Source organism: Brachyistius frenatus, unplaced genomic scaffold (assembly GCF_029030835.1).
Source record: "Brachyistius frenatus isolate BFR_SWC_R1_liver_20210118 unplaced genomic scaffold, ASM2903083v1 Contig_535, whole genome shotgun sequence".
Taxonomy (NCBI): domain Eukaryota; kingdom Metazoa; phylum Chordata; class Actinopteri; family Embiotocidae; genus Brachyistius; species Brachyistius frenatus.
In genome coordinates, this window is record NW_027211134.1 from 20,001 (window position 1) to 37,500 (window position 17,500).

The following is a 17,500-nucleotide window of genomic DNA, read 5'->3' on the forward strand; positions in this document are numbered from 1 at the left end:
GGAGAAACAGAGGAGAGAGAGAGAGAGAGAGAGAGAGAGAGAGAGAGAGAGAGAGAGAGAGGAGAGAGAGAGGAGAGAGAGGGGAGAGAGAGAAGAGAGAGGGGAGAGAAGGGAGAGAGGAGAGAGAGTGTCAGTGGAGGTCAAACAGGAGGACAGACAGACTCTCTGAAGGTCCAGGAGTAAAACTGTTAGCATGTTAGTTAGTTTCCACGTCTTCTCTGAGGAGAACACGGAGGATCAACACATTACATGTATGAACACGGCACACATGGAACATCCAGTTTGTTGGTCTGCATGCAGTGAAATCCAGTTTTGAACCTGCTGGATCTCCTCCAGTACTTTTTATCATCCGAGACATTTTCTACCTTTCAGACGAGCTTCAGGGTGATTTAACACAAACCACCACAGCAGGTGTGAAACATCAGAACAGGGAACAGGTATCTCGGTCCGGATCCAACTCAACCACAGTTCGGCTTGTTAGCAGGCAGTAAAAACTATTTTTGTGATTCACACTTTCAGATTAATTACAGGAGGTTGAGGCAGACTATCATCAGTCATTAGAGAGTAGAAGAAGAACCAGGAAAAACAAGCTGATGCAGGAAATGAGGAGAAAAAGATTTAATTTAAGGGGAAAAAAAATGATGAAACTTATTTTCACTGCATGTTCACTTCATGTTTACTGCATGTTCACTTCATGTTTACTGCATGTTTACTGCATGTTTACTGCATGTTTACTGCATGTTCACTTCATGTTTACTGCATGTTTACTGCATGTTTACTGTATGTTCACTTCATGTTTACTGCATGTTCACTTCATGTTTACTGCATGTTTACTACATGTTCACTGCATGTTCACTTCATGTTTACTTCATGTTTACTGCATGTTCACTTCATGTTCACTGCATGTTTACTGCATGTTTACTACATGTTCACTGCATGTTCACTTCATGTTTACTGCATGTTCACTTCATGTTCACTGCATGTTCACTTCATGTTTACTGTATGTTCACTTCATGTTTACTGCATGTTCACTTCATGTTCACTTCATGTTTACTGCATGTTCACTTCATGTTTACTGCATGTTCACTTCATGTTCACTTCATGTTTACTGCATGTTCACTTCATGTTTACTGCATGTTTACTTCATGTTTACTGCATGTTTACTTCATGTTTACTGTATGTTCACTTCATGTTTACTGCATGTTCACTTCATGTTTACTGCATGTTCACTGCATGTTTACTTCATGTTTACTGCATGTTTACTGCATGTTTACTACATGTTCACTGCATGTTCACTTCATGTTTACTGCATGTTCACTTCATGTTCACTGCATGTTCACTTCATGTTTACTGTATGTTCACTTCATGTTTACTGCATGTTCACTTCATGTTCACTTCATGTTTACTGCATGTTCACTTCATGTTTACTGCATGTTCACTTCATGTTCACTTCATGTTTACTGCATGTTCACTTCATGTTTACTGCATGTTTACTTCATGTTTACTGCATGTTTACTTCATGTTTACTGTATGTTCACTTCATGTTTACTGCATGTTCACTTCATGTTTACTGCATGTTCACTGCATGTTTACTTCATGTTCACTTCATGTTTACTACATGTTCACTGCATGTTTACTGGATGTTCACTGGATTTCGCTGCATGTTTACGGCATATTCACTGCATGTTTACTTCATGCTTACTGCATGTTTACTGCATGTTCACTTCATGTTTACTGCATGTTTACTATATGTTCATTTCATGTTTACTATATGTTTACTTCATGTTTACAGTGATCTGATAAACTTTTTATCTTTTTATTTCACACACGTTTCCTTCGACGGGACAAATAAACACGACATCAAAAATTCTTATTAGGCAACAAACAGCCGAACGAGCCGGTGGTGACTCATTTAAATACTGACAGGGTGAGTGCTCGTTACTCCTCAACAACAACAACAACAACACACACACACACACACACACACACACACACACACACACACACACACACACACACACACACACACACACACACACACACACACACACACACAGAGAAGCTTCTCTATGTGTTCCTCATATTAAATGTGTGTTCTCGGGGACACCTGGAGGACGTGCAGTTAGAGTTCAGAACACATGTTACAAACATGTCCTCCATGCTGCTGTACCTCTGACCCGCTAGTCTATGAAGATCTGACGCTGGGTCAGAACCTGGGACAGCTCCTTCTGGAGCTGACGGTACTTTTGGTTATCAGGCAAAGACTCAATAGATCTGGAGGAGGAAGAGGAGGATGGAGGAGGAGGAAGAGGAAGGAGGAGGAATATGAGGATGGAGGAGGAGGAAGAGGGCACAGAGGGATTAACCAGAGGACAGACAACGATAAGAGGGACACTGGAAATGTGGAACGAAAAAGTAATAACAAAAAAAAAAAAGATTGGTGGAGGAGGAGGAGGAGGGAGGAACTAAATATCAGACTTATGTTACTACAGAGTCCTGAACGTCCGTCCTGTATAAGAAGTAAAGTGACTGACAGACATTCAGAAGAACAGAGGTGCTGACAGGATGTGATGTCACAGGAAGTGACCCTGTCAGGTAGCAGTACCTCAGGCCGTTGACGATGTCTTTGGTCTTCCCAAAGTAGATTTCATTCAGTGTGGAGCGGATCTTGTTCTCCATGTCCTGAAACAAGAATGAAGACGGTCTAAATGTTCAGCGTCGTTCAGAACTTTATGTTCCATTTAAACAAGGCAGCGTTCCATGTAAATATATATATATATAAACATATCATGTAATAAACATATGAACATATCATGTAATAAACATATGAACATATCATGTAATAAATATATGAACATATCATGTAATAAATATATGAACATATGTAATAAACATATGAACATATGTAATATAATAAATATATGAACATATCATGTAATAAATATATGAACATATGTAATATAATAAATATATGAACATATCATGTAATAAATATATGAACATATGTAATATAATAAATATATGAACATATCATGTAACATAATAAACATATGAACATATGTAATAAATATATGAACATATGTAATATAATAAACATATGAACATATCATGTAATATAATAAATATATGAACATATCATGTAATATAATAAACATATGTAATAAATATATGAACATATAATCAGGATGCCTTTAAAATGAATAAATAAATAAAATGAAGATCCTCCTTTACAAGTTTTAAGTGTTTTTTTTCACATTACATATTTACTTTGATGATAGTTTGTTGATGTATTTAGTTTAATTATCACACGGCTGCTTCCAGATTAGTGTGAGTACACTGTGACTTTTAAAGCTCTTTAAATATCAGCAGCCCTGATTCTCATCATCCTCATCAGTAAGACTGCAGTGATCTTCCTGCTTTAACAACAACAAACTCTGATAACATCATCTCTACTGACTTCAACGAGGCGTCCGATGTTGGCGATGTGAGGTGAGGACTCTCCGACCGTCTCGTCTTTCTCCATCTGTGAAACAAGCAGACTTCATGAACAACATTCCGGCTGGATAAAGTCAGCAGCAGGCTTGTGTTGAGTGTAGCGCCCCCCCCCACCTGTCTCGTGAGGCTGCCCCCCAGGTTCATGGTGCCGGAGCCGGTCTTGGTTGTCTGGAGCCACAGCATGACGGTGGAGGTGAGTTTGTAGTGAGCAGTGCGACCGCTGGACTTCTCCTGTTCACACAAACACACACAACAAGCACAAATAGTATTCAGTTTCACACAACGTTACCGTCACGTTACACGTCACGTCACTGCCACGTTACCTTCACCGCCACGTCACATTAACGTTACGTTACCGTCACGTTACCGCCACGTCACCACCACGTTATCTTCCCGTTACCATCATGCTACCGTCACGTTATCTTCGTGTTACCATCACGCTACCGTCACGTTACCACTATATTACTGCCACGTTACCGTCATATTACCGTCACATTACTGTCACATTACCGTCACATTACTGTCACATTACTGTCACACTACCGTCACATTACTGTCACACTACCGTCACATTACTGTCACATTACCGTCATATTACTGTCACATTACCGTCACATTACTGTCACATTACCGTCATATTACTGTCACATTACCGTCATGTTACTGCCACATTACTGTCATATTACCGCCACATTACTGTCACATTACCGTCATATTACTGTCACATTACCGTCATATTACTGCCACATTACTGTCATATTACCGCCACATTACTGTCACATTACCGTCACATTACCGTCACACTACCGTCACATTACTGTCACACTACCGTCACATTACTGTCACATTACCGTCATATTACTGCCACATTACTGTCACATTACCGTCACATTACTGTCACATTACCGCCACATTACTGTCACATTACCGTCATATTACTGTCACATTACCGTCATATTACTGCCACATTACTGTCACATTACCGTCACATTACTGTCACATTACTGTCACATTACCGTCATATTACTGTCACATTACTGTCACGTTACCCTCATATTACTGCCACGTTACTGTCATGTTACCGTCATATTACTGTCACATTACTGTCACGTTACCATCATGTTACTGCCACGTTACTGTCATGTTACCGTCATATGACCACAGGTTAACTTTCATGAATAAAAGTGTGTTTTCAGACGTGATCGTCGGCACCCACCTGCACCTCCACCACGTGGATGGAGTCCCAGCACCCCTTGATCTTCTTGGATCCGTCGCCGGCCTTCTTGATGAGAATAACTCCTGCAAAGCCATGATCCAGGTCCCACAGGTACACGGAAGACACGCCCCCCTCGAAGTACCTGAGGACGAAGAGGTCAGAGGTCACAAGAGGACGACACAGACGGTGTGTCTGAAGCTCCCCGTTAGATCTGCTGCTACTCACAGATCTCTGTACTGGTCGAAGGCATTGTTGGCTTCAACCTCCAGTTTCCTGAGGCGAGCTGAAGGCATCGCTCCATCCTCGATGGGAGGTTCGTACTTATTACTCCACGGGGATCTGAGGGGTGAGAGGTCAGAGTTAACGAGGGTCCGAGTACACATCAGACGTGGTGACATCATGAAGTGTCTGTAAACCTTCAGTCACTTCAGTGACAGGAAGCTGCTGCAGGAGATCCACATATTTCACTAAATTATAGTGAATTAGTCATTTACAATAATGAGTTCAGTTTTTATTTAAATTTTGATATAAAAACCAAAAAATGTTGTTTTGTCCCAACATTAAAAATCACTATAATGATAAAAAAAAAGCCAGAAATTTTTTTGATCAATAATTAAAATAATCAGTTTACTGAAATGAGCAACGTGACATATTATTAATTGTGAATTCAACTTTCCAGTTTTGAGAGAACAACGTGGTATTTCTTCTTGAATAAGAACTACTGCTAAATTGAACTGTTATACAGACTCAGTTTGTCCCTGATGAACACCAGACTGTCGTGACACAAGAACATCCAGCAGTTAATATTTAAAATTAAACTCAAACTACGTGTCCGTGTGGTTCAACATTATAATTCACTTTATTCCTGTTCCACGTGTTGATTCTGATCAAATATATTTGACAAAAAGTGGATTTTGAGCTGCAGCGTTTGTTTTGTTTGTTCAGAAAAGGTCCCTGCTGTCAGTAACTGTCTGTGGCCAGTTTTCTAATGTACTTCATGTTTCTGTTCTATGACTGAAGTGCAGTCATGAAGTCCACCTGTAGGAGTCGCCGTCTCGGTTGTAATCACAGAGCAGGTAGTCTTTCCCCACCACCTTGTCACGGGCGATCTTCAGGGGCTGGTCCACAGAGGACAGCAGGTCCTCACACAGACTGGGCACCTGGAAATAAAACACAGAGAAGAAAATACATCTGAGCTCCTCACATCTCATTAAATATGTTCTGCATGACTTAAAGAGCACGAGACATCAGACTGAGATATTTTGTTACTTTAAAGCTCTCGTCTTTCTCTCAGTCCAGTTTCAGCCAAAAAGAAGAAGACAATAAAATATCTGCAGAAACTTAATATGTGGAGGATGAGGGGGACAAATTAGTTCTCACAGAGGGACACGGAGACCCCTCAGTACCTCGGGACATCCTCCTGCATCACAGCAGAGACACAAAGGAAGCCCTGTTGTCCTGAAAACACACACACACACACACACACACACACACACACACACACACACACACACACACACACACACACACACACACACACACACACACACACACACAGACAGACAGACAGACAGACAGACAGACAGACAGACAGACAGACAGAGACACACACACAGACAGACACAAAACACACACACACACACACACACACACACACACACACACACACACACACACACACGGACAGACACACACACACACACAGAGAGACACACACACACACAGACAGACACATACAAACACACACAGACAGACAGACAGACAGACAGACACAGACACAGACACAGACACAGACACACACACACACCTGGCTGAAAGACAAAGCCCAGCTAGGTCAGGTAGAAAACAGAGATCAGAGAGGAGGAGGAAGAGGACGAAGAGGAGGAAGAGGTGATTCCAGGTGACTGTGTTTTTAGGAGCCAAACAGCATCCGGCAGTGCAGGTGATTGACAGCTGTGATAATCATCACTAACAAGCGGACACAGCGGTTGCAAGCTTAAGAGAGAGGAGCTGTCGGGGGAGGGTGGAGGGTGTGTGTGAAAGGTGAGAGAGGAGGAAGGTGAGGGGGGGAGGGGTCCGGCTCAGAAGGAGCGGATCTACCTACAAAACAAGCTGCAGTGGAAACAGGTGGAAGTGTGATCTGATGTGTCTGATGGAGCCTGAGCTGGAGCTGCTCCGGTAAACCTAACACGGTAAACCTAACATGTTAAAAAGAACACGGTAAACCTAACACGTTAAAAAGAACACGGTAAACCTAACACGGTAAACCTAAAATGTTAAAAAGAACATGGTAAACCTAACACGTTAAAAAGAACACGGTAAACCTAACACGTTAAAAAGAACACATTAAACCTAACACGTTAAAAAGAACACGTTAAACCTAACACGTTAAAAAGAACACGGTAAACCTAACATGTTAAAAAGAACACGGTAAACCTAACACGTTAAAAAGAACACGGTAAACCTAACATGTTCAAAAGAACATGGTAAACCTAACACGTTAAAAAGAACACGGTAAACCTAACACGTTAAAAAGAACACATTAAACCTAACACGTTAAACCTAACACGTTAAAAAGAACACGTTAAACCTAACACGTTAAACCTAACACGTTAAAAAGAACACGGTAAACCTAACACGTTAAACCTAACACGTTAAAAAGAACACGTTAAACCTAACACGTTAAAAAGAACACGGTAAACCTAACATGTTAAAAAGAATACGGTAAACCTAACACGTTAAAAAGAACACGTTAAACCTAACACGTTAAAAAGAATACGTTAAACCTAACACATTAAAAAGAACACGGCAAACCTAACACGTTAAAAAGAACACGGAAAACCGAACACATTAAGCCGAACACGTTAAAAAGAACACGTTAAACCTAACACGTTAAAAAGAACACGGAAAACCTAACACGTTAAAAAGAACACGTTAAACCTAACACGTTAAAAAGAACACGTTAAACCTAACACGTTAAAAAGAACACGGCAAACCTAACACGTTAAAAAGAACACGGAAAACCTAACACGTTAAAAAGAACACGGCAAACCTAACACGTTAAAAAGAACACGGAAAACCTAACACGTTAAAAAGAACACGGCAAACCTAACACGTTAAAAAGAACACGGAAAACCGAACACATTAAGCCGAACACGTTAAAAAGAACACGTTAAACCGAACACATTAAGCCGAACACGTTAAAACTAACACAGCAAACTGAAAACATTAAAAAGAACACGTTAAACCTAACGTGTGTGTGTGTGTGTGTGTGTGTGTGTGTGTGTGTGTGTGTGTGTGTGTGTGTGTGTGTGTGTGTGTGTGTGTGTGTATGTGTGTGTATGTGTTCATCCTGTGAGGTCATTAACTCACCAGGTCGATGAGGTCACTGAGGTTTTTCTCGATCTGCTGAGGAGGCAGACGCCTCATCAGGTCTAGAGCACAGTCCAGCTGCTGGTCGTTCTGAAACACAACAGACGACACAGATTACAGTTTATATCTTATGATATTTATATTATTTATTATGGAACCTTTCACAGACAAAGTCACAAAATGCTTCACAACAATAACATCAAAAGAAATGTTAACAATATGAGAAAGGGAAAGAGTAAAGGCCGATTTCAACAGATGTGTCTTCAGTTGTTTTTTTAAGTTGTTCTACAGAAATTGCAGAAGGTCCAACACCGCATGAAGGAGGAAGATCGAACAAAAGATCTTTAGTCTTCAACACCAATCAGTCTGAACACTCTATGCTGCTCTTCTCTCTCTCCTCTCCAAACTCCACAATTATATAGCAGAATGTTTCTGTGGTTTCTAACTGTCTGTAAACAGCTTCTATTAAACTGTATTCAACTTTATACTGTTCAGTATATATTAGGTGATATTTATAACTCATCCTACATTGAAGTTCAACCTCAGATGAAGATTGTATTGAGTGCCTCTGGTCTGTTGGTGTTTTCAGGTTAATAAAACTACATTCATAGTTTCTTTATGTCTGTAAATAATGCAGCCGGTTGTCAAACATGCACCGAACTTCTCCATTTAGACACCAGAGGCGGAAACAGAGCCGGCCTCCAGAGAGGCTGGCTGGCGTCTACAGACCAGCTCCTAGTTCATCAATCTCCTTCTACCATCAGACCTTCTGATGGAAAATGTCCTCGTTATGTTAAAATGTGTTCGCTGCAGATCAACGAGGAAAACATGCCGTTTTTCTTCGACACCGTCTTCATTTAACAAACTCAGACCACTGAAGCTTCACATTAGGATATTATAAACTTTGAAACATATTTATGTGCAGAAGAAATACTGAAAGGGTCCTTTGATGGCCTGCATGAATTTTTAAGAATGATTCCACCAATCAGCGCTTGTTTTAGTGGTCATGTGGTTATTAGTTTGATGCAGTCTTGAAATAATGACTCTATCCTGTAAATAAACATCCTGCTGTGCTGATGAAGTTCTCTAGAAAAGCATAACTTTAACACTGAATCACTGAGGCAGACTACTTTTAATGTGAGCTGTATCATGGAGGAGGATATACGTAAAAGGACCGAGGTCCTCTGAATCGACCCTCCGACCCTCCAGAACAGCAGAGACGTAAAGACCTGCCACAGGAACATTCACACCCCGACGTTTCCAGCTCAGCAGACTGAACACAACTCATGATTCATCATGTGAATATTCTGCAGAGAGCAGAGAGGTCGGAGATGCTGGATCAGGGAGGCTAGAAAACATGGAGGAAAACACACACATCAGAGGACATATGCGTCTCAGAATATCTGTCAGCTGATCATCAGAGCAGCAGGTGAGTGAGGCAAAAGGTGACTACTACCCACAGGTGACTACCCAGCTATCATCAGGATAAACTTCTTCTTTTTTTTAAATTTTATACACTTTATTAATCCCCGAGGGGAAATTTCTTATATATATATATATATATATATATATATATATATATTATTATTTTATTTATCCGATAAATCAAGTTTTCAGTCTGTTCGTCGATGCTCTGCTGCGTTATTTTTCTTCAACGTGTGGTTTCATGTGCTGATAACGTTTAGTAATAGATTTTATTTGGACAAACTAAAAGATGTGAAGGTTGTGAGTTTGTAAGACTGTTGTTTTACCATGAACAGTGAACCTGTGATCATCACACCCTTGTCGGCCTCGTGTCGGACCAGAAGAGCAACGATGTATTTTTACCGATTGTCTCTACTTTTGAAAGGTTTTCTGTTTTGCCCCGACACTCTGATTAATAACTGTGAAGTGAAGGTACGAGGCGATTGATCACCTGCTGAGCTGAATCAGACAGCTCCTCATGTGGGCACAGTCAGATTAAATCAGTAAGAACTGAACACAGGTTTTGTTGGGTGTCTTGTTGTGTCCAATAATAAACAACTGAAATATATTCAGTTTGTTATCAAAGAGGACTGAAGGAAACAGGAAAAATTTAATTTAAAAAGCTGCAGTCAGAAGATTAAAGAATTATTTCATTTAAAAAATCACTATAAATGACTAATCAATTATTAAAGCAGTTGGTGTGATATATTTTTTTGTCCACAAACAAATTGACTGATCAGAAATACTGCAGACCATGTTGGTTGCGTAACAAACTAACAATCAAAACTGAACTGCACAAAACTTTTGACCCCCAAATTATCTGTAAATCTTCAGTTCAGCCCGACTGAAGTCACCTCCTTTGTCTGAAGCTGGTTTTGTGATGTTCAGAGTCACCCGACATGTTTGACAACGTAGTCGACGTTTCCAATAAACTAGAGTTGGAGAAGCTGCAGGCTGTCGTCTCCTCCACATTCCTCCATGTTGTCTCCTGTAGGAGACGTTTCCTCCAAAAAGTAACATTTCTCCATCTACTGCGACGGCATCTTTGTCATGCATCAGTTTAAGGAAAAGACAAATATGAAATATTCCACTTTAAGAAGACTAATTGAAGAGGTTATTAATGCCAGAGGGCTGCAGAGCGTAGCCTTCCCTCAGGGGTTTCCCTCCCTGAAATATGAAGCGAGCAGCGACGACCAACCAGCCGCAACACGAAACTCTGGGGAATGTGACGGAAAATGTACAGAAGCATGAAAAACAAGACGTGTTTCAGATAATCCCGACATGTCGTTGGTTATCCTAGAAACAGATCTTCAACGTATCTTCAACATATTTCACCAGGATTCAAGTATTTAAAAGTCCTTTAAGTACCCAAATTTACTTTAATACAAATTGTATAACTCCTGAGTGGAGATAAAAGCTTCTATTCTGACATGATTAACGTCATTTAAACTCCAACTAACAAACAAAACGGAAGAAAAACACAGACTATGAAGATCCCTTTTGAAAGGCTCATCCAAAACCAACAAGGAAGGACATTAAAACCATCACAGCAGCAGCAGCAGCTGTAAAACAGCTTCTCTGATGTCTGTTCACATGTTCACCGTGGTGGTGTAACTCCGTACGTGTTTAAACCAAACACAGTTTACTGATTCACCTCCGATCGGATCCAACCGACACCATTTAAAGGAGAGAACCAACCGACTAAACATTTAGCTGAAAGGTGACTGATCATAACAGAAACCCTGTTTGCTCTCCGCCTGTCCACACATCTGTCCACACATCTGTCCACACATCTGTCAGATGATGGGTCAGTCGGCTCCATCCCACACCTGCAGCTCCTCCACTGGGTTCACTGGGGCTGCTGGTCTCCCAGTAAACACTCCCTCAGACCAACAACCCCGGGGTGAGGGGAGAGCGGGGGAGGAGGGGAGGGGAGGGGGGAGGATGGAGGAGGTGACTCTGATGAGAACCAGCTGCTCTTCATGTGGAAGTGCTGCAGAGCTAAAACTCATAAACAAGATTATACAAGAAGAGTTCCGGATGAACATGAGGAGTTAAAATGAGGAGTTAACATGAGGAGAGCCAGCAGGAGTCAGTAAACAGTGTGACGGAGTGGAACCTCCTGATGAGGTGTCCTGACAGCCGGTCTTGGTCGGGAACCGGAGGAGAGGTCTTATTTTAGCTACAGGCTCTGGACTATTTTAGCCTGTGTGTCCAGGACTGAAGGATTGTGGGATATATCGGGACTCCTTCACCGGTCCTATGAACGAACCGGTCCGGTCCTATGAACGAACCGGTCCGGTCCAAAACATCCAGCGCTCCCTTCGTGTCTACGGAGCACAGCTAGCTGTTAGCAGCTAGCAGACAGGAACAGCGGCTAGCTTAGCCACGGAGCTAACTCGGAGTTCCCGGTGGTTCCGTGAAGTTCTGCCCGCGGTGCAGGCTGCATGTTCGGCGCTGATTTATACCTGTCGGCCCCTCCCGGGTTTCCAGCCAGCTAGCCTAGCCTAGCCGAGCCCCCTTCGCCGTAGCAGACAGCCCCACCGCCGCGCCTCTCCCCCCGCGGCCCTCCCGCCGCTCCCCGCGGCCCTCACCATGTCTGCGGCTCTCAGCGGGGTTTCACCGTTTCACCGTCGGCTCTGCTGTGGCTTCTCAAACCGTCCTCGGGGCTCCGGTTGTTGTGTTGTTGTTTATTCGGAGATGTGCTCGCCTCCTCTGAACCAGCCCTGTCAGCGAATCCACTTCCTCAACCGGGCGACAGGAAGGAGGACGGCCGCGTGCACGTCCGGGTCACTCCGGGTTTCTCCGCAGCAGCCAATCACGAAGGAGCGAGAAAGGCATGACCATGTATGGAGCGAGAGGAGGTGCCGCGGGCAGCCAGGCAGCCGGTCCGACACAACAAACAACAACAAACTCTGTTTGTTTATCAACAATAACTGGAAACAGACACAAACATTATGTTTACGGTCCCTCAGGAAAAAAACTAAAACACACAGCGCCATCTGCTCTGTTTATAATTATAACTACACTTCTATAAATTATTAAAACAATAATTGTTGGTTAAAATGAACGTTTTTCTGCATTTGTGTTTTTCAAAGACAAGCTACTCTAAAATGCAGCATTCTACTCTATGTTGTTTTAATTTTGTGCTTTTAACACCACCTTTGGTTTATTTGTCCTTTTTGTTCAGTTTTAAGAAATACGTTTGTTCCCGCCTTCATTATGATGTATGTAAAGAAGTTATTGTATGTTGCCTGTAGACTTACATCTATGTATATGAATTATAACAAGGGACCTAAATATCTGATTTAAAACTTAAATCAGATGAAGTCAAATAAAACACCAGATTATCAGCATATAATTGAATATGAAAGATATCCAAATTAAAACCCGTATTTGTATTAAACTGCATATAAGGTGTGAATGTGCTGTTCTATAGAAATGTGGGATATGACTCTTGAAAAGACATCAAACAGTAGACTGATATTCATTTAACGGAAGTGTTATTTAGGAGATTAAAAAAAAGGAAAGAAACCAAAAGGTCAAAAAGGTAAAATACTAACATGTATTAATCTTGTATATGAAGTCTCGTATTAATGCATTTAATAATCTTGAAGCAGTGAATGGAGCATTTTGGCGGTGACGGATTCTCACGTGACTTTATGTTCCTCTCGCGATATTTGGCGGAGCTGCCTGAGAGCAGGAAACATGGCTGAAGAGCACGGACGGAAGTGGGACCGCTGCCTCGCGGATACAGCCGTGAAAACAGGTGACGACCGTTTCATTCATTAATGTCCTTATTTGTTGCTGCCGTTAGTTTTTCAGCGGTTTATTACAGCCGGTAAATACGGTGTTCTTAACGCCGAGGTCCTCTTATCCAGCGGGACATCAGTGTCTCCACGCTGGGACACTTTTCTGAGGTCACAGTTGTCTTCTGAAGCTTTAAACTATAAATATATTAACTGTGACGGAGCTGAAAACGGTTTTAATGACGTCTTATTTATAATGTTACCTGTTCATCGATTAGTCGAGTCATCTATACATTGATTCACAGAGAAGTGATCAGCAGCTCGTTTGGTAATCAATCGTTTTGAGCTGTTATATTCTTAAATTAATCTAAATAATAACTATGTAATAACTATTTAATACTCGATTAGTCGTTTTGAGTCTTTTTTAAATTATAACATATTAATATTCTCTGATTCCAGCTTCTTAAATGTGAATGTTTCCTCTTTTGGTCCGAAAATGACAATAAACTGAACATCTGCTGGTCCGAAAATGACTGAATACATTTTTCACAGACAGACAGACAGAGAGAGAGACAGACAGACAGAGAGACAGAGAGACAGATAGAGAGACAGAGAGAGAGACAGAGAGAGACAGACAGAGAGGGAGACAGAGAGACAGAGAGATAGAGAGAGACAGATAGAGAGAGAGAGAGAGAGACAGACAGAGAGGGAGAGACAGATAGAGAGAGAGAGAGACAGATAGAGAGAGACAGACAGACAGAGAGACAAATAGAAAGGGAGACAGATAGAGAGGGAGACAGAGAGACAGACAGAGAGGGAGACAGATAGACAGAGAGATAGAGAGAGAGACAGACAGACAGATAGATAGAGAGAGAGACAGATAGAGAGAGACAGACAGACAGAGAGACAAATAGAAAGGGAGACAGATAGAGAGAGACAGATAGAGAGGGAGACAGAGAGACAGACAGAGAGACAGATAGAGAGGGAGACAGATAGAGAGAGAGACAGATAGAGAGACAGAGAGACAGATAGAGAGAGAGAGAGACAGATAGAGAGAGACAGACAGACAGAGAGAGAGAGAGGGAGACAGATAGAGAGAGACAGATAGACAGAGAGAGAGAGACAGATAGACAGATAGAGAGAGAGACAGAGAGATAGAGAGAGAGAGACAGACAGACAGACAGAGAGACAGATAGAGAGACAGACAGACAGACAGAGAGAGAGAGAGAGAGAGAGAGAGAGAGACAGACAGACAGAGAGACAAATAGAAAGGGAGACAGATAGATAGAGAGAGAGAGACAGATAGACAGAGAGATTGAGACAGACAGACAGAGAGAGACAGATAGACAAAGAGAGAGAGACAGATAGAGAGAGAGATAGACAGATAGAGAGAGAGAGAGACAGACAGAGAGAGAGACAGATAGACAGAGAGACCGATAGAGAGCGACAGGGAGAGAGAGACAGATAGAGAAAGAGAGAGACAGAGAGACAGACAGACAGATAGAGAGTGACAGAGAGAGAGACAGATAGAGAGAGACAGATAGAGAAAGAGACAGACAGACAGATAGAGAGTGACAGAGACAGAGAGAGAGACAGATAGAGAGAGAGACAGACAGACAGATAGAGAGTGACAGAGACAGAGAGAGAGACAGATAGAGAGAGAGACAGACAGACAGTACTGAGGAGGTCACAGCAGATTGAATTGAAAATAGAATTATTTTTTTTTCCTGTAAAACATTAATATTAAAATGAATAGATGTTTTAGTTTTGATGATTAAACACCATCAGAAGGTCTTTTTTTGCAGCAAGTGGATCCAGGTAGGTTTGACCCGTGTTATTTGGTTCCGTGAGGGTCCAGGTAGGTTTGACCCGTGTTATTTGGTTCCGTGAGGGTCCAGGTAGGTTTGACCCGTGTTATTTGGTTCCGTGTGGATCCAGGTAGGTTTGACCCGTGTTATTTGGTTCCGTGTGGATCCAGGTAGGTTTGACCCGTGTTATTTGGTTCCGTGTGGATCCAGGTAGGTTTGACCCGTGTTATTTGGTTCCGTGTGGATCCAGGTAGGTTTGACCCGTGTTATTTGGTTCCGTGTGGATCCAGGTAGGTTTGACCCGTGTTATTTGGTTCCGTGAGGGTCCAGGTAGGTTTGACCCGTGTTATTTGGTTCCGTGTGGATCCAGGTAGGTTTGACCCGTGTTATTTGGTTCCGTGAGGGTCCAGGTAGGTTTGACCCGTGTTATTTGGTTCCGTGAGGGTCCAGGTAGGTTTGACCCGTGTTATTTGGTTCCGTGAGGGTTCAGGTAGGTTTGACCCGTGTTATTTGGTTCCGTGAGGGTCCAGGTAGGTTTGACCCGTGTTATTTGGTTCCGTGAGGGTCCAGGTAGGTTTGACCCGTGTTATTTGGTTCCGTGAGGGTCCAGGTAGGTTTGACCCGTGTTATTTGGTTCCGTGAGGGTCCAGGTAGGTTTGACCCGTGTTATTTGGTTCCGTGAGGGTTCAGGTAGGTTTGACCTGTGTTATTTGGTTCCGTGAGGGTCCAGGTAGGTTTGACCCGTGTTATTTGGTTCCGTGAGGGTCCAGGTAGATGGAAAACGCCTGCATGGTGGTTTTCTTTGAGCTGCCGGCTTTAGAAACGCTGCAGCTCATGTTCTGCTCAGAAAGTTGTTGGATTTAAGTTTCTAACTTTCTCTGAACATTCAGTCATTTATCTTATATTTATATTATTTATATTATGTGTATTTTACTATAATAAGTCATTAACTTTGAGACAGTCTTATGATTATTAAATACAATATAACACGACCACAGCAAAGTGACTTTGACATTTGGTGCTGCAGGTTCAGATTCTGCAGTAAAAGTGTTTCACCAGCTTCAGTAAACAGTTCAAAGTTAAAGTTTTAGTCAGCAGTGATAAAATGTCCCGTTGATGCTGCAGACGGAGACAATCAGCAACATCCTCCTCAGAACAGGAAACAACTGGCTTTCATTGGAAATGTCATATTTAATTTGAGAAGCTGGTAAACAACGTTAGTGAGACAGCTTTGTTTACAATAATTAATAGTGGATGTCCTTCAGAAGCAAGACCGCATGAATGGAACAAGATGGAGGTGGCTTGGACCAGACGGGCCGTCTGTAAAGGAAAAACAAGTTAAAGTTAAAAATGTCAGTGGAAACAAAAAGTCATCTCCTCTCATTGTTATATTTAAAACAAAAAGCATCTCCATCTCCAAAAGCTGAGCTGCATTATGATCCAGTATTATTGATGGTTGCAGTCTCAGTCTGCAGCATTTCAGTTGGAGTGTCTCACATAGATCTTCATCCTTCTACGTCCCAGTGACGAAGACTTCGCAGCCCTGCTAGCAGCTATTTGTAGGCTAATATGCCCACAATGATGATGCTAAAGAGTTAGCTTTATGATTATAAACACAAAGTGCAGATGAGGCTGATGGGAAGGTGATGATGGTGCTTTATGACAAGTCAGCAATTTCAATTTAATATGTTGATCAAAAAGCTTCTGTTAAACAACTGGAGCTTTGATATCAACTAAATTCAATAACTCACAATGATTGATGCCAGTTTCAGAACCTCTTTAAATCATGAACAACAGCATGAAGCAGCTCTGGACTTTGTTTGCTGGCAGAACTCAGAGTTCTTCAGCTCGGTCTCCAGCACAAATGTTTTTGTTCTGATTCGTCCTCCTTGGAGATGGACCGACTGAAGACAGGACGCCAGGAGGACATGTTGATCTGCCTTCAGACGCTGCCAGTGATTTACTGAGTTAGTGTCAGTGGAAAATCACAGGCTTCAGAAAGGGAGAGAGGAGACGGAGACAGAGACGGACCGGAGACAGGAGACAAAGACCAGAGACAGAGACGGACCGGAGACAGAGACGGACCGGAGACAGAGACGGACCGGAGACAGGAGACAAAGACCGGAGACAGAGACGGACCGGAGACAGAGACAGACCGGAGACAGAGACGGACCGGAGACAGGAGACAAAGACCGGAGACAGAAACGGACCAGAGACAGAGACAGACCGGAGACAGAGATGGACCGGACACAGGAGACAAAGACCGGAGACAGAGACGGACCAGAGACAGACCGGAGACAGACGGACCGGAGACAGGAGACAAAGACCGGAGACAGAGACGGACCAGAGACAGAGACAGACCGGAGACAGAGATGGACCGGACACAGGAGACAAAG

General features: G+C 42.3%; 2 protein-coding genes across 3 annotated transcripts in view; one reads left to right on the top strand and one right to left on the bottom strand.

Annotated features, from left to right (window-relative positions):
- capzb (capping actin protein of muscle Z-line subunit beta) overlaps positions 1–12,500 on the bottom strand; it is a 13,421-nt gene extending 921 nt beyond the window's left edge. The window contains exons 1-9 of one of the 2 annotated variants that reach the window (XM_069688157.1): positions 12,142–12,499; positions 8,084–8,173; positions 5,750–5,871; positions 4,937–5,050; positions 4,712–4,853; positions 3,610–3,726; positions 3,458–3,523; positions 2,606–2,682; positions 2,171–2,274 (exon numbers count right to left, since the gene is read on the bottom strand). In XM_069688157.1, the coding sequence (XP_069544258.1) occupies positions 2,181–2,274; positions 2,606–2,682; positions 3,458–3,523; positions 3,610–3,726; positions 4,712–4,853; positions 4,937–5,050; positions 5,750–5,871; positions 8,084–8,173; positions 12,142–12,144 (825 nt within the window). In that variant the 5' untranslated portion in view covers positions 12,145–12,499 and the 3' untranslated portion in view covers positions 2,171–2,180. Of the gene's footprint in view, positions 1–2,170; positions 2,275–2,605; positions 2,683–3,457; positions 3,524–3,609; positions 3,727–4,711; positions 4,854–4,936; positions 5,051–5,749; positions 5,872–8,083; positions 8,174–12,141 lie in introns of both variants that reach the window. The other variant, XM_069688158.1, reaches the window with a different exon arrangement.
- Positions 12,501–13,235: 735 nt separating this feature from the next.
- Positions 13,236–17,500, top strand: part of LOC138614625 (MICOS complex subunit Mic10-like) — a 6,829-nt gene continuing 2,564 nt past the window's right edge. The window contains exon 1 of the mRNA XM_069688160.1: positions 13,236–13,316. Coding sequence (XP_069544261.1) covers positions 13,256–13,316 — 61 coding nt within the window. The 5' untranslated portion in view covers positions 13,236–13,255. The remainder of the gene's footprint in view (positions 13,317–17,500) is intronic.